The sequence below is a fragment of the Phoxinus phoxinus genome (genome assembly GCF_949152265.1).
Source record: "Phoxinus phoxinus genome assembly, chromosome: 19".
NCBI classification, from domain to species: Eukaryota; Metazoa; Chordata; class Actinopteri; order Cypriniformes; family Leuciscidae; genus Phoxinus; species Phoxinus phoxinus.
The window spans coordinates 25,368,817-25,388,502 of record NC_136894.1 but is presented as its reverse complement, the minus strand read 5'-3'; the positions used below and the strand labels follow the sequence as shown (position 1 = coordinate 25,388,502).

Here is a 19,686-nt window from a genome sequence, read left to right as displayed (position 1 = left end):
TAAATTAAGACATTTAAGTAGCTTTTATAACAATGACACTGACATATAAACTGCTTCAGGTTAAAACAGTTGGGTCTATGCTTAAGCCTTGTCTGTAAAACTGGGGGGAAATGTTTGTATGTAGGCTAAATGGTGACAATCTAGTTAACCTACTGACCATGACCTACAGTTAAATTTGCAACCCTGTACCATTTTAATTTTAAACAATTGTCTATTTAATGTATTTAATGTTTATTAAATAAATAAGGTCCGATGTCTATTGTAGGCTAGGCATTGTATGCCATTCCATTCATATGCCATGGCCCATAGGCCAACATGTATTTGTGATATAGAGTCAAAGACACATAATAAGATAATCAGCATCAACTAAAGGGTTACAAATTACATAATTGTGTTTAAGTTGTTATATATGCATTCATACGTAGCCGTCACGTGGTTGGGCTCTGCGAGTGAAGCCGCAGTGGCTGCGATAAACCACGTGACGCGGTGATCCGGGTGTCAGTTTGGAAGAGAAACAGGTAAATTTTGAGTCTTTCGCTTATTGTCTGCGCGAGTCGGTTCGGCCTTGTTGTCGGCATTGGGGAATCGATTTAGGACGCGAAAGAGTTCGTGTTTTGTTTCCGCCTGATTAGGAGGTCGATATTAAAGCCTCCTTCGGTCGGCGTTATCTTCACATTTCTGACATCCAGCCTGGTCTTTGGTTAGTACCTCGCCTGTTAATTTTTTGTATCATTTGGGGCCTGTAGGCCTCGGTGAAGCCTCGGTGTCGAGTGCACATGTGAACTGACGAGAGTGCGCCTCACCCGGGGGGGCGTGTGCCTTCCAGTTAAAACAACATAATTACTATCGTGTCGATTAATCTAACGGACGATTTGCCCAGCCTTTCATTTTCGTTGATAAATTTAATAGTTGATTAGCCACCGGCAAAGTTTATATTTGGGCAGCAGGCAGCATAATGATGCTCGATAACCGGCCATGAGGTTATTATACGCGGTCAGTGCGGAAGCCACCCATTCTGCAAAGCTTGTATTTATTATTTGAAGCATCAATAACCCTTTAAGACTATTAAAACCGTGTGTATGTGTGTGTTCATATAGGATCGTTGGATCTGCTTGTTTGAGTTTATACCGAGTTGCTTTTCCAAGGCCCATCGCCTGGACCAATCATAGCCCTACATCTCTGAAGATTTTTTTTTATTAACTAAGTTTAATAGATTACAATTTGCTTACTCCTTGACTGGTAAGTCAATAAAGGATTCCCAGGATGTCGATCTAAGCACCACGGGTAATGTAGGTTAACTTACCTGTTGGATGCCTATTGTACAGCTTGATTGGCTAACGTTACTTTTTTTTTAACGTACAAGGCGATTTTATGCGCCTTTGAAATGGAAACAAATGGCTTTTAAGTGCCTCTATTCTTAAGCAATTACCATGTTATATCTAGCAAATTATGTGTTAGTTTTTTTTAAATGTACTATAAGGTATATTGTGACAATACAAATGAAATCCTTCACATCTTTGTTGACAATGTGCCTACACCTTTACCCATGGGCTGTGTGATTGTTTTCACGTCTCCAACATACTCAGTGTGACAGATACATCCTCGCCCTGTTCAAAGGCCGTTAAGTCTTTTTTCTTGAGCTTTGTCCGTTCACGCACGTCGTCCGTCTGTTTTCCCGCGGCTGGTCCCGCGTGTTTCTGTCACGCTGGTTGTTTCTGTGCGCGTTATAAAGTGCGCAGTTTCTTTCGGCCACCACATGTCCTGCATTTCCTCATGCGCGGAGCTGCTGTGCTGTTTGGTACAACTATAAATGTAATATTGCATAACTTGCACCAGGTGTTTTGCTTTTGGTGTTATTTTGTCGATATATCTGGCGTTGTGGATTTTTTTTTCCCCCCTCGTGGTTTTAAAATATCGATAAAATGAGGATGTTAAGCACCGGAAGCGCGTTCATGGTTGACCTGTTGCTGCTTGACTTGTAAACACCGTTTTGTTTTCACGTGTAATAATTGCGCAATACAAAATTCCCGGAATTGAATTTGTGTCGGTGTTTTGGTAAAGTTGTGCCGTCGTTTTATGGGCAGAGCGTCAGGTCAGACATGTGACGTTGTTTACTTCCAGTTTTGGCTAATCAAAATGGCTACAGAAGGTGTATCGTGTTTGTTTGCATCCATGTTTTATGTTAAGATGGTTTGCTTAGACCATGTGATGTTTTTAGGATTGTTTTAATTTTTAGCGTGCAGTTAATAACATATTTAATCTGTTTCTCTTTTAAAGGCGTTATTCCATTGTAAATACTGTTATTTGTATATACTGTAAATGATGACTTCAGTGGGCGGAAGCCGGGCCCGGGGCAACTGGGAGCAGACGCAGGGTCAGACACAGAGCCAGTCACAGCACAAGCAGAGGCCCCAGGTAAGATTACACGCAATACTTTTTATTGATAAAATGGATACTTTTCACATTTCCGGGCTTCTCAGAAGCGGAAGTTGTCACTGTTGGGTAAACTTCTTTAGCGGTGAACGGGAGACGAACGGAAATATAATTTTGTGTTTACATTTGGTCCAATAGCAAAAGAAAAAAAATCTGATCGTGTTTGACGACTTTTGAAAAAAGGAAATTATCGAGAGATTGATTACAGGATTCAGAATGGGGAAAGATTTAAAATTTGCCATTACACAGCAGCGTTAATTAAAAAAAAAAATTCTTGTCATTTACTGCCAAGTTAATATAACACAAAGTATAGCGTCATATGGCTGCACCTCAAAGCCTTTTAACCCACCACAGGAATAGCAGCAAAAATAACGGCCTAGTTAAGCATCAAATGTTGAATCGGGTGCCTAATCTCAATTCCAGCCACTTTTTATTTTCCAGATTACAGATGTTTTATGAGTGAATTGATTTATAATTTGAGAGGTCTTAAGGTACTAAAGTAGTTAACATTTGAAGTGGATCAAAAAAAGTTAATCAAAGTTGTCCTAAGAGAAGCACGGGTATTGTTCAAAATTCATGTATAACTTTTAGGGCTGGGCGGTATATCGAGTTTGTACGATATGTCTCTTTTTTTTGTGTGAAAATATTTGGAATGAGGCAATACTATTTATATATCGATACAGTAGTTTGAAACGAGCACATCTGAAAAATAGCTGAGGATGCAGTGTGAGCTCCTGCAGTGAAAATGCATAGTAAAATATGTCCTAAACATGACACAAGCTTATATTAAGGGCTTCAAAATATCTGGTAAGTATATATAGTTAACAAGGTTTAAGCAGCTTGCTCTGTCAGATGCTCAGATGTGGTGCTTTCCTCAGTGATTAACATGCATTTCACAGGTATTTTCTCCATCTGTAAATGTTAGAAAGTCAAACAAATGTCCCATTTCACTGTCAGGAGAGGACGAGCCTTCTGCAAGTGAATCTCCGCTAAAATTCAAGCTTCCGTGAATGAATGCGTATGTGAGCCAAACAGACGGAGCCCGATAGAATGGTAGCGCAATAATTCTGACTAAAATATTTGTTTTTGGAGAACTTTAAACCTACGTATATTTGACATTTTAATAGGGTAATCAAATATAGGCTAATTAGTTTGTGCTTTTGTTGTAATTTTTAGTTTAGCCTTTAGTCAATTTAAAAACAAAAGCATTATTTTTGATATTAGATATATATTGTTTTTAGAATGTAATGTGATTTTTAACCACCTTTTTGCATATTTTATAGCCTACATTACATTCACTTTATTTATTTCCATATTCTTCAATATCAACATTGTTTGTTGGATATCATTGGGCAGGATTTGAAATAAAAACATTTTTTTTTAAATACAGATTTTCTTTATGCAGATAGAAAAATGTAAAAAAGTACCAAGATATATATTGTATATCGCCGTTTAACCAAAAAATACTGAGATATGATTTTTTTTTTTGGCCATATCGGCCAGCCCTAATAACTTTGAAAGGTTTTGATCCATTTCAAATGTTGACTACTATAATTAGCTTTTGGATGTTAAAATATGTTCTAAAGAGTCAGACCAAATCTGTGATGTGACATTTATGGGCAGCTTATGTAGTCAGTTATGTTTTCGAGCAGTTTACCGTTTAAACGGAAAAACTTTGGCATGAGAACCAGCACCATTTTGGTAGAAAATGAGTATCCGTGGCATCCATCAGACTGAGGCTTATGCTCCCGAGTCAGTGCCGTTTATCACGTCTATGTATGTTCTGAATTAAATTATGGGCTCTAGGAATAAATCATAAATCTATGCCCAAGCAAATGCTATGCCTGACCTATTTCTCCTTAGCTGCGTTCTAGCTCACTTCAAGCACATGGATTGTTATACAATTTGACTGTTATGATGTGATTGTAAAATATTGCCAAATCAATATCCAGAGTATAAATAATTCACCTGCCCAAGAACAGAAGCGGTTTTCTTAAAAAAAATAAAAACTTTAGGCTGCAATGTCATATTGACAACAGTTTTATGATTGATCATTTTGGAATATACGCAAGAATCCAGCTGGTGTTAAAGATAATATTTGATCCGTAAATGAGTGCAAAAAAATACAAGCTAACCATTAATACACTAATTTTGAAGGTATGACATTTTTTTTTAAGTATTGAGATGAAAGGGATATGTATGATTGACAGTTTTTGGTTTGAACCTATAATTATTGCTGAATGTTTCGCAATTGTCATTAAATCCTCTATCAACCTAAATTATTTTCTCCTTTTTGTTTATTCAGGCCACTGCTGAGCAGATCCGACTCGCGCAGATGATCTCGGACCATAATGATGCAGACTTTGAGGAGAAGGTCAAACAGGTGAGAAGGCATCTCAACAGTTTGGCTCACAGAAAATATTGGCAGGTTGTGCGTTACCCCCATCCCATTGTCAAATGGTCCCTACAATACAGAAAAAAAAACATATAATATTTTTTGGGGCAAATGGCTTGACCATAGCTTCTAATTAGTTTTTCCTTGGGATATTTCTGATGCGCTTGTACCTGCAGTTTCATTTTCAGACAGATGCACACAAAAATTCCCTCACTGCTTTCATTATAGCTCTGATGGGGACCATATGTGCAAAAGTAAAGTTTGTGCTGCTACCGGATACTCTCTCTCAGTCTCACTCTGAGTTGGAGAGCAACATAAGGCTCAGACACGTCAGTTCACTCAATGGTTCCATCGTTTTCTTGTTGTCACACACCCATTTGGAGTTTACTAGGGGTGGGAATCCCCAGAGGATATGAAACATCACCTTTCTTACTATACATATTGCGATTTTTAAACGTTTTGCGATTTGCTGAGTATTGTAATAACACACTGTGATTTTTATTAACTTTTTTAAAACTGCAAATATCCCCTAAAGGAAACCTTACCAAAAAAGCTTTATCCACATATGTTTTTATCTAATAAGATAAAGTTCTCAGTCTATTTCACATCTTCATATTCGTCTGATGGATAATGAACAAGGACTCTGGCAGTGTTGATATTCCATTATATAGACAGATTCTAATCATGCAGATACAGTGAGATGGTATTTGCGTGTCGAATTAACATGTTTACTTAGCATTATCCGAGTTCAGAAATGTGCGAGAAGGCACTTCGTTTACACTCACTGCACGTGTCAAAGAGAAAGAGAGATTGATGTAGGACAGATTTACTTGCGCTGTTTGTGAAATTACAGTCTGAATGAAAGATTTCAAATTATTTCCTGCATTGTAAGTGCAGACCTTGTGGTAAAATTATGCACAGTACTCGCAATTCTTTTTCCCCATCGCTAGAGTTTACATGCTACTTATTGTTTTTTCCAGCTGGTTGACATCACAGGAAAGGATCAGGATGAGTCCATGATAGCGCTTCACGACTGCAATGGAGACGTCAACAGAGCCATCAACATCCTGTTGGAGGGCAGCCCTGACACTGTGAGTTCAGGCTTGAGTTTAGAGGTGGAAAGGTTTGTTTGTAAGAGAAATGAAATGGCCTAAATATCTGTCTCTTGATCATTCTTTGAGGTGTGTGTGTGTGTGTGTATATTTATTAATGTATGTTTAGTCATTTCCTTCAACTTAAACATTTTCAGTTAGTTGCCAAAGTTTATGTAATATTTTTTTCTTATTTCAATTACTGAAAATGATTAAATTTTAATTTAACTAACACTTTTACTATGGTGTTGGTCTGGTTTCATACTTCATTCTATCGTTTTCATTTCATCTTGTCATCACAAACATGATAGAAAACAGGACGTGGTTCAATATATTGTTTTATTAATTTGGTGCAATCATGTGCAGCAGAGTGAATGACACTTGCATCTACTGTATGTGCGTTGCAAGAAGGCAGCTTTCTGCTGCTTTGCAAAGGGACTCTTTTGAGGAGACGGTAGATTGCTAACCATTAATTTCCCCGTCAGATTGCACTTAATATGCATGATTACACTGCATGCTCACTCTTGCTCGTATCCCCGTTAAATCATCATGGTCATCAATTTTGTTTGACTAATAAAGTCGCCATCAACTAAAACGCCCCCTTTTGAACTGCCAGTGTGAAAGGACCCCTTAAACTGTCCATCAAATATTGTTATTATTTAGACTGGATTCAAAGTATCACATTTCTCAAATCTTTCTTTTTCAATTCCTCTTAAGTTTCCCATGTTAAATTTGCCTTTTTGCTTTGCAGGACTCTTGGGAGATGGTTGGGAAGAAAAAAGGAGTTTCAGGTCAGAAGGAAAGCACACAGACAGAGGGAGGAGATGAAGGAAAAGAGAATCGCGATAGAGGAGGAGAAAGAGATGTGGCACGTCGCAGAGGAGGGGCCCCGCGGAGGGGCCGTGGAGCCAGTCGCGGACGAGAGTGTGAGTGGAGAGAACACTTATGTTGACACTCAATATTTCTCTTTTTTGAGACTGACAGCAGCACGCCACAAACCCATCACTGCTCTCTCTATAGTGCTGAAGGGATAGTGTGTGCCACAGTAAAGTTTGAGCTGCTACCGGATACTCTCTCTCAGCCTCAGTCTGAGATTAAGAGCAACATAAGGCTCATATACTTGACTCAAGTCTTGTAAACTCACTTTACAAAACTTGAAAAAAACATGTAAATCAGAAACTTGGGCTGCCCAGGTAATGAAAAAGCAGAATATATGCTATTATTCCTAAACCCAGAACTAATCATAAAATGTGTGAAAGTTTGCCAACACTTTGTTGCTCTGTGCAGCAGCAATTTTTTGATGATTTTACTGCTTTTAACTTTAACTAAGTAAAGCTTGCATGCCAATTTATGCAAGTATTTAAGTGCAAGCAAGGATAAAGTCCAAGCAAAATGGATTTAAATGCGTTTAGCAGCGTTGAGATATCTGGAAACCTCAAACTTTCAAGTTGTCTTTTTAGGAGTGTATTTTAAAACAACTAATTGAGACTTAAAGGGACCGTATTTATATGTATTCTCTCATGTATATTTCTCAACTTATTTCATCCTTTGTTCCCTCTCTTTAGTCCGTGGTCAGGAAAATGGGTTAGATGGGGCCAAGGCAGGTGGAGTTGCTGGCAGAGGAATGGAGCGAGGCCGTCGGGGAAGGGGCAGAGGAAGAGGCAAGTACTACTATTGGTTGTGATTAGGGCTAAATGATAAAACTAAAATGTTAATTATCGCGATACAATTTTCCTTGATAAACAGATAATGGGTACGAAAAATGTTTGATGTTTAATGCACCAAAAGTGTAACGAAATGGAGCCACTCATTTGAACTGCACCCCACGGACCATTTATCCACTCCGCTCAAAGGCAGCGCAGCACGAGCTTACTATAGTAGATGCGTTTACTCTCTGAACGGTCTGTAACCCGACCACTTAACAGCGCTGTGAGATCCAGCGAGAAGCGCTTAAATTCAGCGAAGAGCACAAATGTCTCTGATTTAAACTAGTTTAAAGCCAGATGAAATGGCGCTGACAAACAGGAGAAACACTGCACAGTGATAGCCGGAAGGCTTTTACACTGCGCAGTGATGGTCGGAAGAAGAATCTACAAATCGCCATACTAGATGCATTTAGGCTACTATTTTTCATACAAATACCATAGAAACATATAGCTACATTTTACCATGATATTGAGGTGCTATATGTGTGGATTTAACTGGTTATCATGATCTAAATGTATGCTACTATGGAAGACCAATGGTTAATTTTAATAACTAATGTTTTACCATATAAAAATGAGGTTGTTACAATTTTTACAGATCTTAATGTTTTTGTTAACAAACATACATTTACTACATCTTAACTCAACCTACTGTCAAAAGTAGGGATGTTAACCGATGACCGTTTGACCGATGGTTGACCGTATCAACGTTAACCGATCAAAGTTTTCGGCAGTCGAAAAAAAAAAAAAAAAAGTGATCTCTAAATTAGTCTATTATAGACAGTGGACTAAACGCTACTACAGTTAGCATCTCATTCCAATATCTTTTTGTGTGAAGTGAACAAATCCCTCTCACTCAATCTTTCATAACTCGCCCGTTTGTACTTAATAAACCAATAAAAACATTCGGCGCGAGGTCACAGCGTTTGGGTTCACGCGCTCACAAGGTTTGCAGAAAGTAAAGGCTACAGGCTAACACACTCGAGGTTAGAGCCAGCGCAGACGACAGGAGGAAGCGTGCAGAAAATACAGTGATAGTGATACAGTGCTTAAATATGAAAATACATTACAAATACATTTCAGTGGTAACAGATAAGGTGATGATGATCATCATCTTTCTTTATTATTGTTAGCACTACCTCAAACTAAAGCGGCGTCTCTTCGGTTCGGAGCTGTCATTTTCTGAAATGAGCCGCGGCAATGTTTCAAATGAGCTTCTAACGCTAGACAAACGCCTTTATTTTCAACGTGATCACCTTGTACCCAAACCATTTCGAAACTAAGGAGCCATTAGTCCGCCGATTACATACAAGCTCCTCGGCACCGCGTTTGCGGGACTCATGTGTCACGCTGCTGGGGATTTTAAAAAAGTGACGTGAGTGGAAGGGCGCCGCCGGCGCCGTGTGTGTGTGTGTGTGTGAGCGGGAGGCAGAGCGGCGGAGAGATGCGACAGAGTTGTGAAATTGCAGGCGCGGCTCGAAATGGCTGTTATTTCAAATAGCGTAGCATATTTTAAACTAATCGGTTAACCGGTTTCAACCGGCTAATTAGGCTCGGTGGTCGGTCAAGAATTTTTTTAGTTTTCGCCATCCCTAGTCAAAAGTGCATTTCTAAAAGGGAAAATATGTAAAATTAATATTGCAGCCTGCCCTGCAAAAAGATGCAACACAAACCTGTTTCATGACTTGAAACATTATCAACCATTAGCACATCCAGAAATGATGAAATAAAATGTTTCTACTAGGATATTTATTTTAAGGGAAAATGACTAGAAAAGTAAAGAATTCAAATAAGTGACACCTTTGTCATGTTCTGACTATAAAGAATAATTTAAAACCACAATTAACGGTCTGGTTTCTACAACTTTCACTTGGGAGCAAAAATCTGCCTTTAAACTTGAGGAAAATTAAGATTTGACATTTTTCGTGATAATTATCGTTATTGACATATGAACATTTTTACTGTGATTTATTATTTTTGGCCATATCGTCCAGCTGTAGTAGTGATTAACAAATAAATATGGTGATGTGTTTTGGTTTGACTATCCTCCTTTCCTGCAGGTGGAGCTGGAAGACGAGGAGGGAGGTTTTCGGCTCAGGGCATGGGGTAAGTTTGTGTGCCTCCATCCAGGTCATTCCTCTTTTTGCATGTACACTAAAGATCTCCCAGTTCTGGCAAACGCTGATGGTGTTCAGCTAGCTAGTAAAATGGATAACTTTTGCTTCAAAAACTGTTAAAGGTATGCCACAAGTTTTTAGCATAAAGTGCTGTTCTGGGTGTAAGGCCTGCTGGTGTGCTTATCTTGAGACTGTATGTGCATTAGTCTGTAAACCTTAAAGTTTTTAATGTGTTTTCCATGCAGAAGTTTAACCAGGTAAGTAAGGCTACGTTCACACTGTCAGTCCAAATCCGATTATGTGTATCTGATTGGAATCTGATCTAAAATTATTTACTGTCCACGTTGTGTATCACAATTGTTCGGATCCGATTTGTGTGTCCAATGCCACTAGTATTCTGGAATATCTGCATTGGTTTCTATTGCAATGACATTGCGTTGGTAGGTATATGCCAAACACAACAACCACAACATGGAGGTGTTTGCAATACAGATGCTGTCTTATTTACATCATGACGATGTGTGGCCACCACACTGGACTACTGTGTCTTATGAGGCAGTGGCAGAAACGTTCATTTCTTTAATGCTCTCGTCGCCGCCGGTCTCAAAACAATTCTGTTATATTGTCACTTTCTGCTCGTCCTGCACTTGCAATGCAAGTCACGTAAATCACGCAAAATCCAATCAGAGCAGTCGGACTGAAACGGATTTCCAGAAATGCAGATTTCAAAACCACATGAATGTACCTCGAAACAGACTTATAAAAATCTAATTTCTTGTGATTATTCGTCATTCACACTTGCTAGATCTGATCGTATTTCAATCAGATATGCATAAAAAACTGATTTGGACTGACGGTCTGAACGAGGCTTAAGAGCTATTGTGGGTTTATTTGCTGCTTTTTGGTGCTATGCCCTTTTAGGCTTGTTGATTTACAGCGTTCATTAAATTGTTTCATGGCAACTAGGGTGGGCGGTAGAAAGGTCAACCTTTTGAAAATGTAGAATTATCATTACGTTTATGCAAAACGCCTCCTCGGGGTATGGAATGTTTATGGCAGTCATATTTTGAGAGAAAATGGACAATGTTGTTACATGTTGAAGTGAAGCTCTGCTAAGCCCTCACATTTTCTTATACATACCATCACTTCCATTAAACGTAGTGAAAACCAATTATATTGAGTGAATTACCTTGGGGTGAAGTATTACAATACCGTTCAAAAGTTTGGGCTCAGTAAGATATCATAAAGAAATTAATACTTTTAGTTAGCAAGTATGCATTAATTTAATTTATAAAGATGTTTGTAATGTTACAAAAAATTGCTTTTCTTTTTGAGCTTTCTATCCATCAATGAATCCTGAAAAAATGTTTTCAATATTAAGAAAGAAATGTTTCCATAGATGAAAGAAGAAACCTTGTAGACAATGTAGATGTAAATTAGTTAAACACTGGTAAGTGTCCAAAGCAGATTCAATAATCCACACAGCAATTCCAGAAACAAGCAGAAAAAGGCAATAAGATACAATGATTGGCACAGACTCCTTTCTATTTTCACCAAATATCATGCAGTAGCAAATGTGGTACAACTAAAGAGGGTAGGTAAAAGGAGTCCTTCTACAAACAAAATATTAACAAACATTAGTATAAACTTCAAAAACAATGAAATATGATTTCTATAGTCAATCTGTGAATATACAAAAAAGGACCTTACTTTGAGCATAATACGGTACGTTTCCCAATCAGGACATCCGTAAGGGTACCAGAGGGAAGCCATGCTTTCCGCTTACCAAACAGCTTTTATGTTCTACTACCTACCTGCATTTAAACTTAGTTAAATGTTTCTGTTGTTCTATAGTTACTATTGTTACTTTTTGTTTTCACAACCCTAAGCTTTTGAACGGTAATGTATCTGCATTTGTCAGTTATATTCATTAAATGGCCATCACACAGTTTTCCCAAATAAAACCCTCATGCTCCACTGAGAAGCCTCATTGAACAAATTGAGCAGATATGGTTAATTTAATTATAAATATTTTTAGTATTGATGGTAGTTTTATTGCAATATAATGTTTAAATAATAAATGTACAATTAAGTTATTTTTGTCAGTAGTTACATTTCTCTATACTATTTGTGAAGATGCAGATTTTTAAAAATATTATTTTTTTTGTGTTGCCCAGCCCTAAAAGCAAACAAGATGCATTTTAATATCTTAAATGATACCCAGTATTAAATGTTCAATGTGACTTTCATGCTTTAAAAAAAATCTCTGAATTTCAATGTCAACTTTAGCATCTAGTTTGGCTATTTTTTTTTTATTTACATAGTGAAACCGCAATATCCAGTAGTCTAGACTCTAGAAGTACTGATATCCCATCTACGCCATGTCATGCCCTGGACTGATTCTCTGATTCTGTCAAGGCCATTTGTGGTCACTCTTTGATAGTTTCCTTCAGGCTTCTTAACTGGCGCCTTTCGCTTGTTTGGTTTGAAGTGTGCGTTTGGAGTTTGCATGTTTGGTTTTCAATTCTGGACCTCCAAGTACAAGTTTAGCCTTGTATAAGTTTGTAAGTCACACCCCACTAGCTTAGGGGTTTCATTCTAAAGCTTTTACGCCTATAGAGCAGGTGTGGTGGTTTGACCCGTAATGGACGCAAGCATGACGGTTGCCATCTCGCTCTCTCGTGCACACACACAAGCACACTGTTCACACCATGCACCCTCGTCTTTCTGCCTGTGTTGAGATGCTTGTAATTCTCCTTGTTGTTTCTCCCTAAAGCCAGATTGATAAGGGCCCCAGATATGATTTGTCAGGAGATGAGAGGTGAGTTAAATAAATTTATTAGCGTGTTGGTTTTTGTTTGTGTAGGATCAAAGGGTTTATTAGCGATTAGTTGGTTACTGAAGAATGCATCTGAATTTGAGCTTCATATGTTTAGCTTCCACCGGGTTGGTTTCAGAGTTTGAGAATGATTGGAAAGCCCATTTGTTTCTTTGGTATAATTGCAATCAGCACATTACGACAAAGGAGTGGTTTTTTATAGGTCATAGTGGAATTGATGGAGTGATTTTTCCCTTTGTTTACTGATGAGCACTGAGTGAATGAGGGAAGCAAGAAATAACTTCAGTGTTTGCTCAAACAAAATTTTAACTTTGTATTTTAGTACGTTCAACCCAGCGGACTACACTGAGCCAGCCCAAACAGAGGAGAGCTACACAAGTGGAAGCACTTGGAGTAACACAGGCAACCTGGAACCTGAGGATGGAAACCGTGAGTAATGCCTTAAGTGTCTCTTGTAAACTCCTCATCCAGTTTCCATTAGTGTTGGCATGTATTCAGGCTGAAGTACACAGTACATTAAAAAAGCATTTGTAATAGTGTTCAGAGTTGCTGTTCTGACACAACTCTTTTTTTTCCGCAGGGCTTGAGTTTACAGGTGGAGAGGGAACAAACTATCCTCGCAAGTTTGACTCCGCCCCTGGTGAGTCTTAATGGCTTGCAGAGACTATTTTGTAAAGGAAACAAGTTGTTGTCCTTGTAATTAAGCGGAGTATCTGTGTAACAGGTGCTTGGAGAACTGCCACAGAAGAGTGGGGCACGGAGGACTGGAATGAGGATGTGAGTATTTCAACAGAGACCAAGAACCTGCTTTCCATTTTAAGACTTGAGTAAATCTAATTCTTGGTCTCTTTTTTGTCTAGCTGTCAGAGACCAAGATATTCACTGCCTCCAGTGTGGCATCCATGCCCATTCCACAGGAGAATGTCACCATTACAGCTGGACAGAGGTATGCTGGTGGCTTTCAATTTCAACACAAAATCACACAGATATGCTGTCACAGATGTGTACATTTTCCTGATGATCTGCTGCAGTCATAGCATTATGATAACCTTATTGATGTAAGCATGTTTGACGTTCAGGATTGATTTGGCGGTGTTGCTGGGGAAGACGCCTCCCTCCTCTTCCTCAGAGGCAGAGCCTGCTTCGCTTGAAGGCCCACAGCCGCCATCTCTGTCGCAGTCTCTGGTGTTTAGCAACTCAAAGCAGACAGCATCACTGTCCCAGTCCTCCTCCAGTGCTCCTTACAGCCAGCACAGCATGGTAAGCCAGATGATAAATGTCCTGTCTTGGCTGTTAATTTTTTTTTTGCATTTTGCAGCAATTGATGTCATTGGTTTTCCTTTTTTATTAAGGGCCAATTTACTGTATTTAATTTTTTCAGGTGTGTTTTCTTTTTTGGGACATATTTATTAAGCGCATTTTTTTTTTTTTTTTTTTTTACCCATTCCTGTATTGACCAGTCAGCGTCCAGAACCGGATTTTTATAAACTGTATCCTAGAGGCACAAAGGACTTTAGACACTTTTTAATTGCTCTTTGTCCTTTCCTCAGGTGAGCATGCTTGGTAAGGGTTTCGGTGATGTTGGCGATCCAAAAGGCACCACTGGAGGCTCCACGACTGGTTCTCAATTTCTGGAGCAGTTTAAGACTGCCCAGGCTTTGGCCCAGCTTGCGGCCCAGCACTCACAAAGTGGACCGCCCAACGCTGGTCCTTCTACCTGGGATACCAGCCCCACTAGACTGGGACAATACGGTAAGAGGGCCAACATGGTTTGAATTGCTTTTTGATTGTTCAGTCCTCTCTGTGAAGTCTTATTTTATTTTTTCTCTGTGCTGTCAGATATAAAACCTCAAACAGAGCCTGTGCACAATCCCTTCACCAAACGGCAGCCCTACCAGCCCACCTCCACTTCCTCCTCCATGATGGATGCCTTCTTGCAGAACAAAGCCGCGCCCACTTCTACCACCTCAGCTCTGCTCCCTCAGTCCACCCAGTCATCTTCACTGTCCCAGGCCATCACCACCCCTGTCTCCAAACCCTCGGGACCTGCCCCAGGTCAGCAGAACTCTTCCAGCCCAGCCGACCCGCAGGCGTCCAGCCCCCTCCCCCTGCAGCAGCACAAACTTAAACAGCAGAAGAAGAGGGCTTCCATCACCACCAAGGTCATGATTCTACTAGTTCTTTCTGATTTCAGCTAGGACTGTCACGATTAATGAAATTTGGCGCTCGGTTTATTGTCTAAGAATTAAAAAAAATTATAACAATTTCCTTATTCAGTTGGTATAATGGCATTGATCAGATTCACCTTATAGCGTAATCAGTTTTTTTTACTCAAATGTTGTTGTGATTTTACAGATTCCAGCCCAAGCGGTGGAGATGCCAGGATCTGCGGATATATCTGGGCTCAACCTGCAGTTTGGAGCATTACAGTTTGGCTCTGAACCGGTGCTTCCTGAGTATGATACCTCGCCAGCTGTCACCACGACGACACCAGGCAACCAAGGCCAGAACAGCCTTTACACAAGTGCTAGCAAGTGGGTATCTCGCATCACTATATCCAACGACTGAATGATGCAGTAACACAATCACAGCCTGACTATTGATTGGTTTTCCGGTTTGTCCTCAGTGAGCAAGCAACAGCCCTGTCCAACCCTAATCAGATGGAGCTATATGAGCCAAGAGCCAGCCAGACACGGCGCTACCCTCCTTCTGTGTCCTCCTCACCACAGAAAGACATGCAGGCAAAGGTGAGACAGTTGTCTATCAGTGTACCTCCATATGTCTTGTGATAATGATGCTTCATCTAAGCAAACCTTCTTTTCTGCCCACAGAATGGGTTCAGTTCGATACAGACGTCACAATCTCTGGAAGGTATGACAAGCTTTAACAAATGGTTTCAAAGTAAAGTGCCATTAACCTCAAGGAAGATAATATACATTGCAAACCTATAGCTAACATAGCAATAATATTGTGATATAAACATAATATTGTCTACGAAAATATTGTAATTGGGGTTTTAACGATCTGACATTGTTGTTGTAAAGTGATGGACATACTTGATGGTGCATACAATGCATGATGTAGCCTTTTCGGTTTAGATTAGACACCACGTATGACTATTTAGGCATGCCCACAGGCCATAGTGTGCATGTATGAGTGTATGTATAGGTGTAGATGGTAGATCTATGGGCATACTATGCCCACGTATGCCTGTTCACACGGAAATGCTTTTATCCATTCCATTGCGCTACTTTTCCATTGTTAAAAAAAAAAAAAGCAATAGAAATTCCCCTTAGGAAAAAAAACTGATTTTTAACTTTCATTATGTTTTTAGTATATCACTGCCACGAACTAACCACCGCACAAAATATAAAGAATAACAAAAACTTTGGGAGGCAGCTGTTCACGGCAGTCCTTAACCTGCCAAAGTACCAGCACAATAACACTCAAAAATGTATATTTTCTGGTATTTTGTCGATACTAATTTTTTTGTCAATATCGCGCACACCCCTAATATTAACTGTAAAAAATTCATACCCTTTATGATTAGTGTTTCACATTACATGTAATTACTGTAAATTGTGCATAATTGCATACTATAGTTAGGGTGTGGTTTTGGTTAATTGCAAGTACATGTAGTTAATTATTATTACTCGGTACTTCATTATATAATTACACTAACACAGAATTAGAATGATTATTAACTTAAGATATCTGTGACCATAGGAAAGTGATATAATCACAGATATAATGATACAGAGTCAATATCTTTTTTTAAATGATTATTCCCCAGCTGATAAATGATTAAAAAAAAAAGACAGCCAATCAGAATCCAGCCCACCTTAGAGAGCTCGAGCATATGAAGCAGCTGAAAGCGGAACTGTGTACATTAGAACATTTAACTATCAGCATCCACACCAATGGATGATATTGTTATTATCCCTGCCAGCTGCAGCAGGCTCTGCAGTGCCTATGAAACCGGTGTCCGAATCAGTCGTCCCACCATCAGTTTCCAACATAACCTCATTGGCTGACCCCTCATCAGGTCCTCCTTCCCTGCTGACTACATCCAATCAGACGCCTCTCAGTGCTCTCGTGCACGAAGATGCCTCTTCCAGCTCACTGGCCCCTCAACACAATAAGTATGCCATTTTGTTGTTGTTGCTTCAATTTAGTATGTATGGATCAGAGATTCTAATAATAATGCATGTTTCCCATCAGCTCCCACCCAACACAGCAAAACAGTTTGGCACCTTCAGTTCGCACTTCAAACTCAAGCCTGCTGGTGAGTTTGCTCTGCAACTAAATGCACTTCCTTTATAAGTATAAAGTCAATGCGAAATCAGTATTGTCCCTATAAATTTCCATTATAGATATTCTTGGTCTTGTTTTGCATGACTAACCTGTGTACTATATAATATTTTAATTTATTTGCCCCTGAAATGACTGTCATTTAAAATGATTCAAGTTCTGTTGATTTATTCTTTATATGATTTGTTGATTTATTTAAACAAATGTCTGTTTATGAATTATATTAAATTGATTCTCTTTTGCTCACTGTGAACTTCCTTCAACTTCATCTCAGCACCCAAGTGTGGATGCTGATTCCAGCTTGCACTCATCCTTCTCCTCGGTATCTGTGGCTCCATCTTCAATTCCTCCACCCTCTTCAGCTACTTCAGCAGCCCCCATCTCCCACAGCATCCCTGTTGCCCCCTCTTCATCTGTCAGTTTGGTCTCAGCGCAGTCCGCCCTGGGCCCCGTCAGCAGTCTGGCCATGGGATTGAACAGTGTTGCCGGTGTGGCTTCAATGGTCCCCCCTTTGGCTGGTGCATCTTCATCTGCCACTTTGGCACCTTCATCTGCCTCGTTGTCTCGCAGTTCGGCTGCCTCAGGTAAGAATTGCTGTTATTAGTGTTTTGGATCTAATATGACCCACATTTTATAGGCCTATACAATTGCATAAAAATACTCTTCCTATGATAATGTGTTAGTAAGGGTCCTTCATAAAGAGTTTTTAGAAAAAAACGTTTTCTTTTTCTTTAAAATTGGGGGAAAAGCATCTGTGATTGCTTGTCAAAAATGGCATGAATGATCATGCATCAATTTATTCCATGTGCAACATCCCTTTTGTTATCTCAGATGTATAAATTTGTGAAATGCTTGATGTAACTGGGTAAAACCATTTCTGCATTTTTTTAATTGTATGCTGCTGCTTCAACAGGGAAAGCACCTCCAAACCTGCCTCCTGGAGTGCCGCCACTGCTGCCCAACCCTTACATTATGGCTCCTGGCCTGCTTCACCCATACCCAGTGAGTGTTTGGCCTGTTTTTGTTTTGTTTTTGCTGCATGCTTTGACATGTGGTATCTTAGTTTTAGCTCACAAACCTCTTATGTCTTGCAGCCTCAAGTTTATGGCTACGATGACTTGCAGATGTTGCAGACCAGGATACCACTGGTGAGGGCTTGTTCCTGTTTGATTAGCTGAAGTATTTGACATGAAGTCAACAGAAATGGGGTTTGTTTGTGACATGAAGTTGAGTCATTATTTTTGCCTTCTGTAGGACTACTACAGCATCCCATTTGCCACTCCAACCACAGCACTGACTGGCAGGGATGGTGGTTTAACGAGCAACCCTTATTCTGGTAAGATGCAGATTTATTCTCCTTTTTAAATTTGGTTTGTGCATTGTGTTCAGCGTCTGGACAGGGAACCCAGAGGTTGTGAGCCCAAAGCTTCATTATCTGAAACACTGTCTGAAATCTTTCTTAGCTGGCGACCTGTCAAAGTTTGGCCGTGGTGACGCCTCATCTCCTGCCCCTGCCACAACGATGGCCCAGCCCCAGCAGACCCAGACACAAACACACCACACTGCCCAACAGCCCTTCCTCAACCCAGCCCTTCCACCAGGATACAGCTACACCAGCCTGCCCTATTACACTGGTGTGCCCGGTCTGCCCAACACCTTCCAGTACGGCCCTGCCATGTTTCCGGTAAAATCTCTTAAGGCATCTTTACACAGCCAAGTTAAAGCTGCTCTGTGTCTGTGTTTTTACACAGAATTTTGAGCAATGTGTCATAAAGCCAGAATAAATTATGCCTGCTCTGATCCATCTTAGTCCCTAGTATTAAAGTATATCTTTGGTGGCATAAACACATTTATATTTAAAATTAGGGATGCAAATAATCTAATTAATTAATCATTAGTTGATTGACCTTATCAATCAATTAACGATTAACTGATAAGCGGCTATTTTCCTGAGAGTGTAAATTTCTCACGGTATTAATAGTGTCTTTAACATAAAAAGCTAAATATTGCTTATATACTGAATAAAAATGCATGTTATATTGCTCAATTGATGTTTTATTGTAACAGTTGTTTAGGGATGTACATTTTCACAAATTCCCATGATCGATGGATGAATGTTTTGATGTCATTGATTATTTAATTATCAAATATGACTACTATACAACGCGTCACCAGCGCCGCCTCAGATTCAGAATGTGTGACTGTGGACGAGCTCTCCCTGAACAACGCACTGAAGACGGCAACTAAACCCAATGCATTCACAACCATTTAATACAAGTGTTCTCATGTTATGTAATATGTCAGTCCCAAATTATTCATCGTTATTATTAGTCGTGCATTTCTGCTTGAGCTGCGCGCGCTGAATGAAGGCTACCGTTAAACTGGAGCACTTAGTTTGCTAGCGTGTTATTTAACTCAAAGAAACGCATCCTATATGAGATTCATCAGATATATTCAAAATAAATAAATAATTTTTGCACAAAATGACGCGAATGCACAAGTGAATTTGAACTAAGTTACGTGCCATTCATTCAGAATGATCATGTTGTGGACGCGCTCTTCCTGGAGCAACGCGACACGGCAACTAAACTCAAATAATTCACAATGTTTTATTACAATATTGATCTCTTTATAATGTTATGTAATATGACAGTCCTGCCAAGAGTCATTATTAGTCGTGCAGTGCCGTTCGAGCCGCGCGCGCTGAAGCTGATCACGCACACTACAGTGTTAATTCAAGGGATGCATCCAATATAAGATAATTCAGATATAGATAGGCATACACAAAATAAAC

General features: G+C 39.5%; 1 protein-coding gene across 11 annotated transcripts in view; it reads left to right on the top strand.

Moving 5' to 3' along the window:
- Window positions 1-434: 434 nt before the first annotated feature.
- Window positions 435-19,686, top strand: part of ubap2l (ubiquitin associated protein 2-like) — a 28,056-nt gene continuing 8,804 nt past the window's right edge. For 2 of the 11 annotated variants that reach the window (XM_079591347.1, XM_079591341.1), the window contains exons 1-25: window positions 435-518; window positions 2,278-2,415; window positions 4,739-4,816; window positions 5,809-5,919; window positions 6,671-6,845; window positions 7,485-7,580; window positions 9,686-9,731; window positions 12,519-12,563; window positions 12,904-13,010; window positions 13,162-13,221; window positions 13,306-13,358; window positions 13,442-13,527; window positions 13,661-13,841; window positions 14,132-14,333; window positions 14,421-14,743; window positions 14,937-15,115; window positions 15,208-15,328; window positions 15,413-15,452; window positions 16,531-16,723; window positions 16,803-16,866; window positions 17,167-17,476; window positions 17,806-17,894; window positions 17,987-18,040; window positions 18,147-18,228; window positions 18,356-18,576. In XM_079591347.1, coding sequence (XP_079447473.1) covers window positions 2,320-2,415; window positions 4,739-4,816; window positions 5,809-5,919; window positions 6,671-6,845; window positions 7,485-7,580; window positions 9,686-9,731; window positions 12,519-12,563; window positions 12,904-13,010; window positions 13,162-13,221; window positions 13,306-13,358; window positions 13,442-13,527; window positions 13,661-13,841; window positions 14,132-14,333; window positions 14,421-14,743; window positions 14,937-15,115; window positions 15,208-15,328; window positions 15,413-15,452; window positions 16,531-16,723; window positions 16,803-16,866; window positions 17,167-17,476; window positions 17,806-17,894; window positions 17,987-18,040; window positions 18,147-18,228; window positions 18,356-18,576 — 3,012 coding nt within the window. In that variant the 5' untranslated portion in view covers window positions 435-518; window positions 2,278-2,319. Of the gene's footprint in view, window positions 701-1,097; window positions 1,240-1,789; window positions 1,813-2,277; window positions 2,416-4,738; window positions 4,817-5,808; window positions 5,920-6,670; window positions 6,846-7,484; window positions 7,581-9,685; window positions 9,732-12,518; window positions 12,564-12,903; window positions 13,011-13,161; window positions 13,222-13,305; window positions 13,359-13,441; window positions 13,528-13,660; window positions 13,842-14,131; window positions 14,334-14,420; window positions 14,744-14,936; window positions 15,116-15,207; window positions 15,329-15,412; window positions 15,453-16,530; window positions 16,724-16,802; window positions 16,867-17,166; window positions 17,477-17,805; window positions 17,895-17,986; window positions 18,041-18,146; window positions 18,229-18,355; window positions 18,577-19,686 lie in introns of those variants that run through there. The other 9 variants (XM_079591340.1, XM_079591345.1, XM_079591348.1 and 6 more) reach the window with 8 other exon arrangements.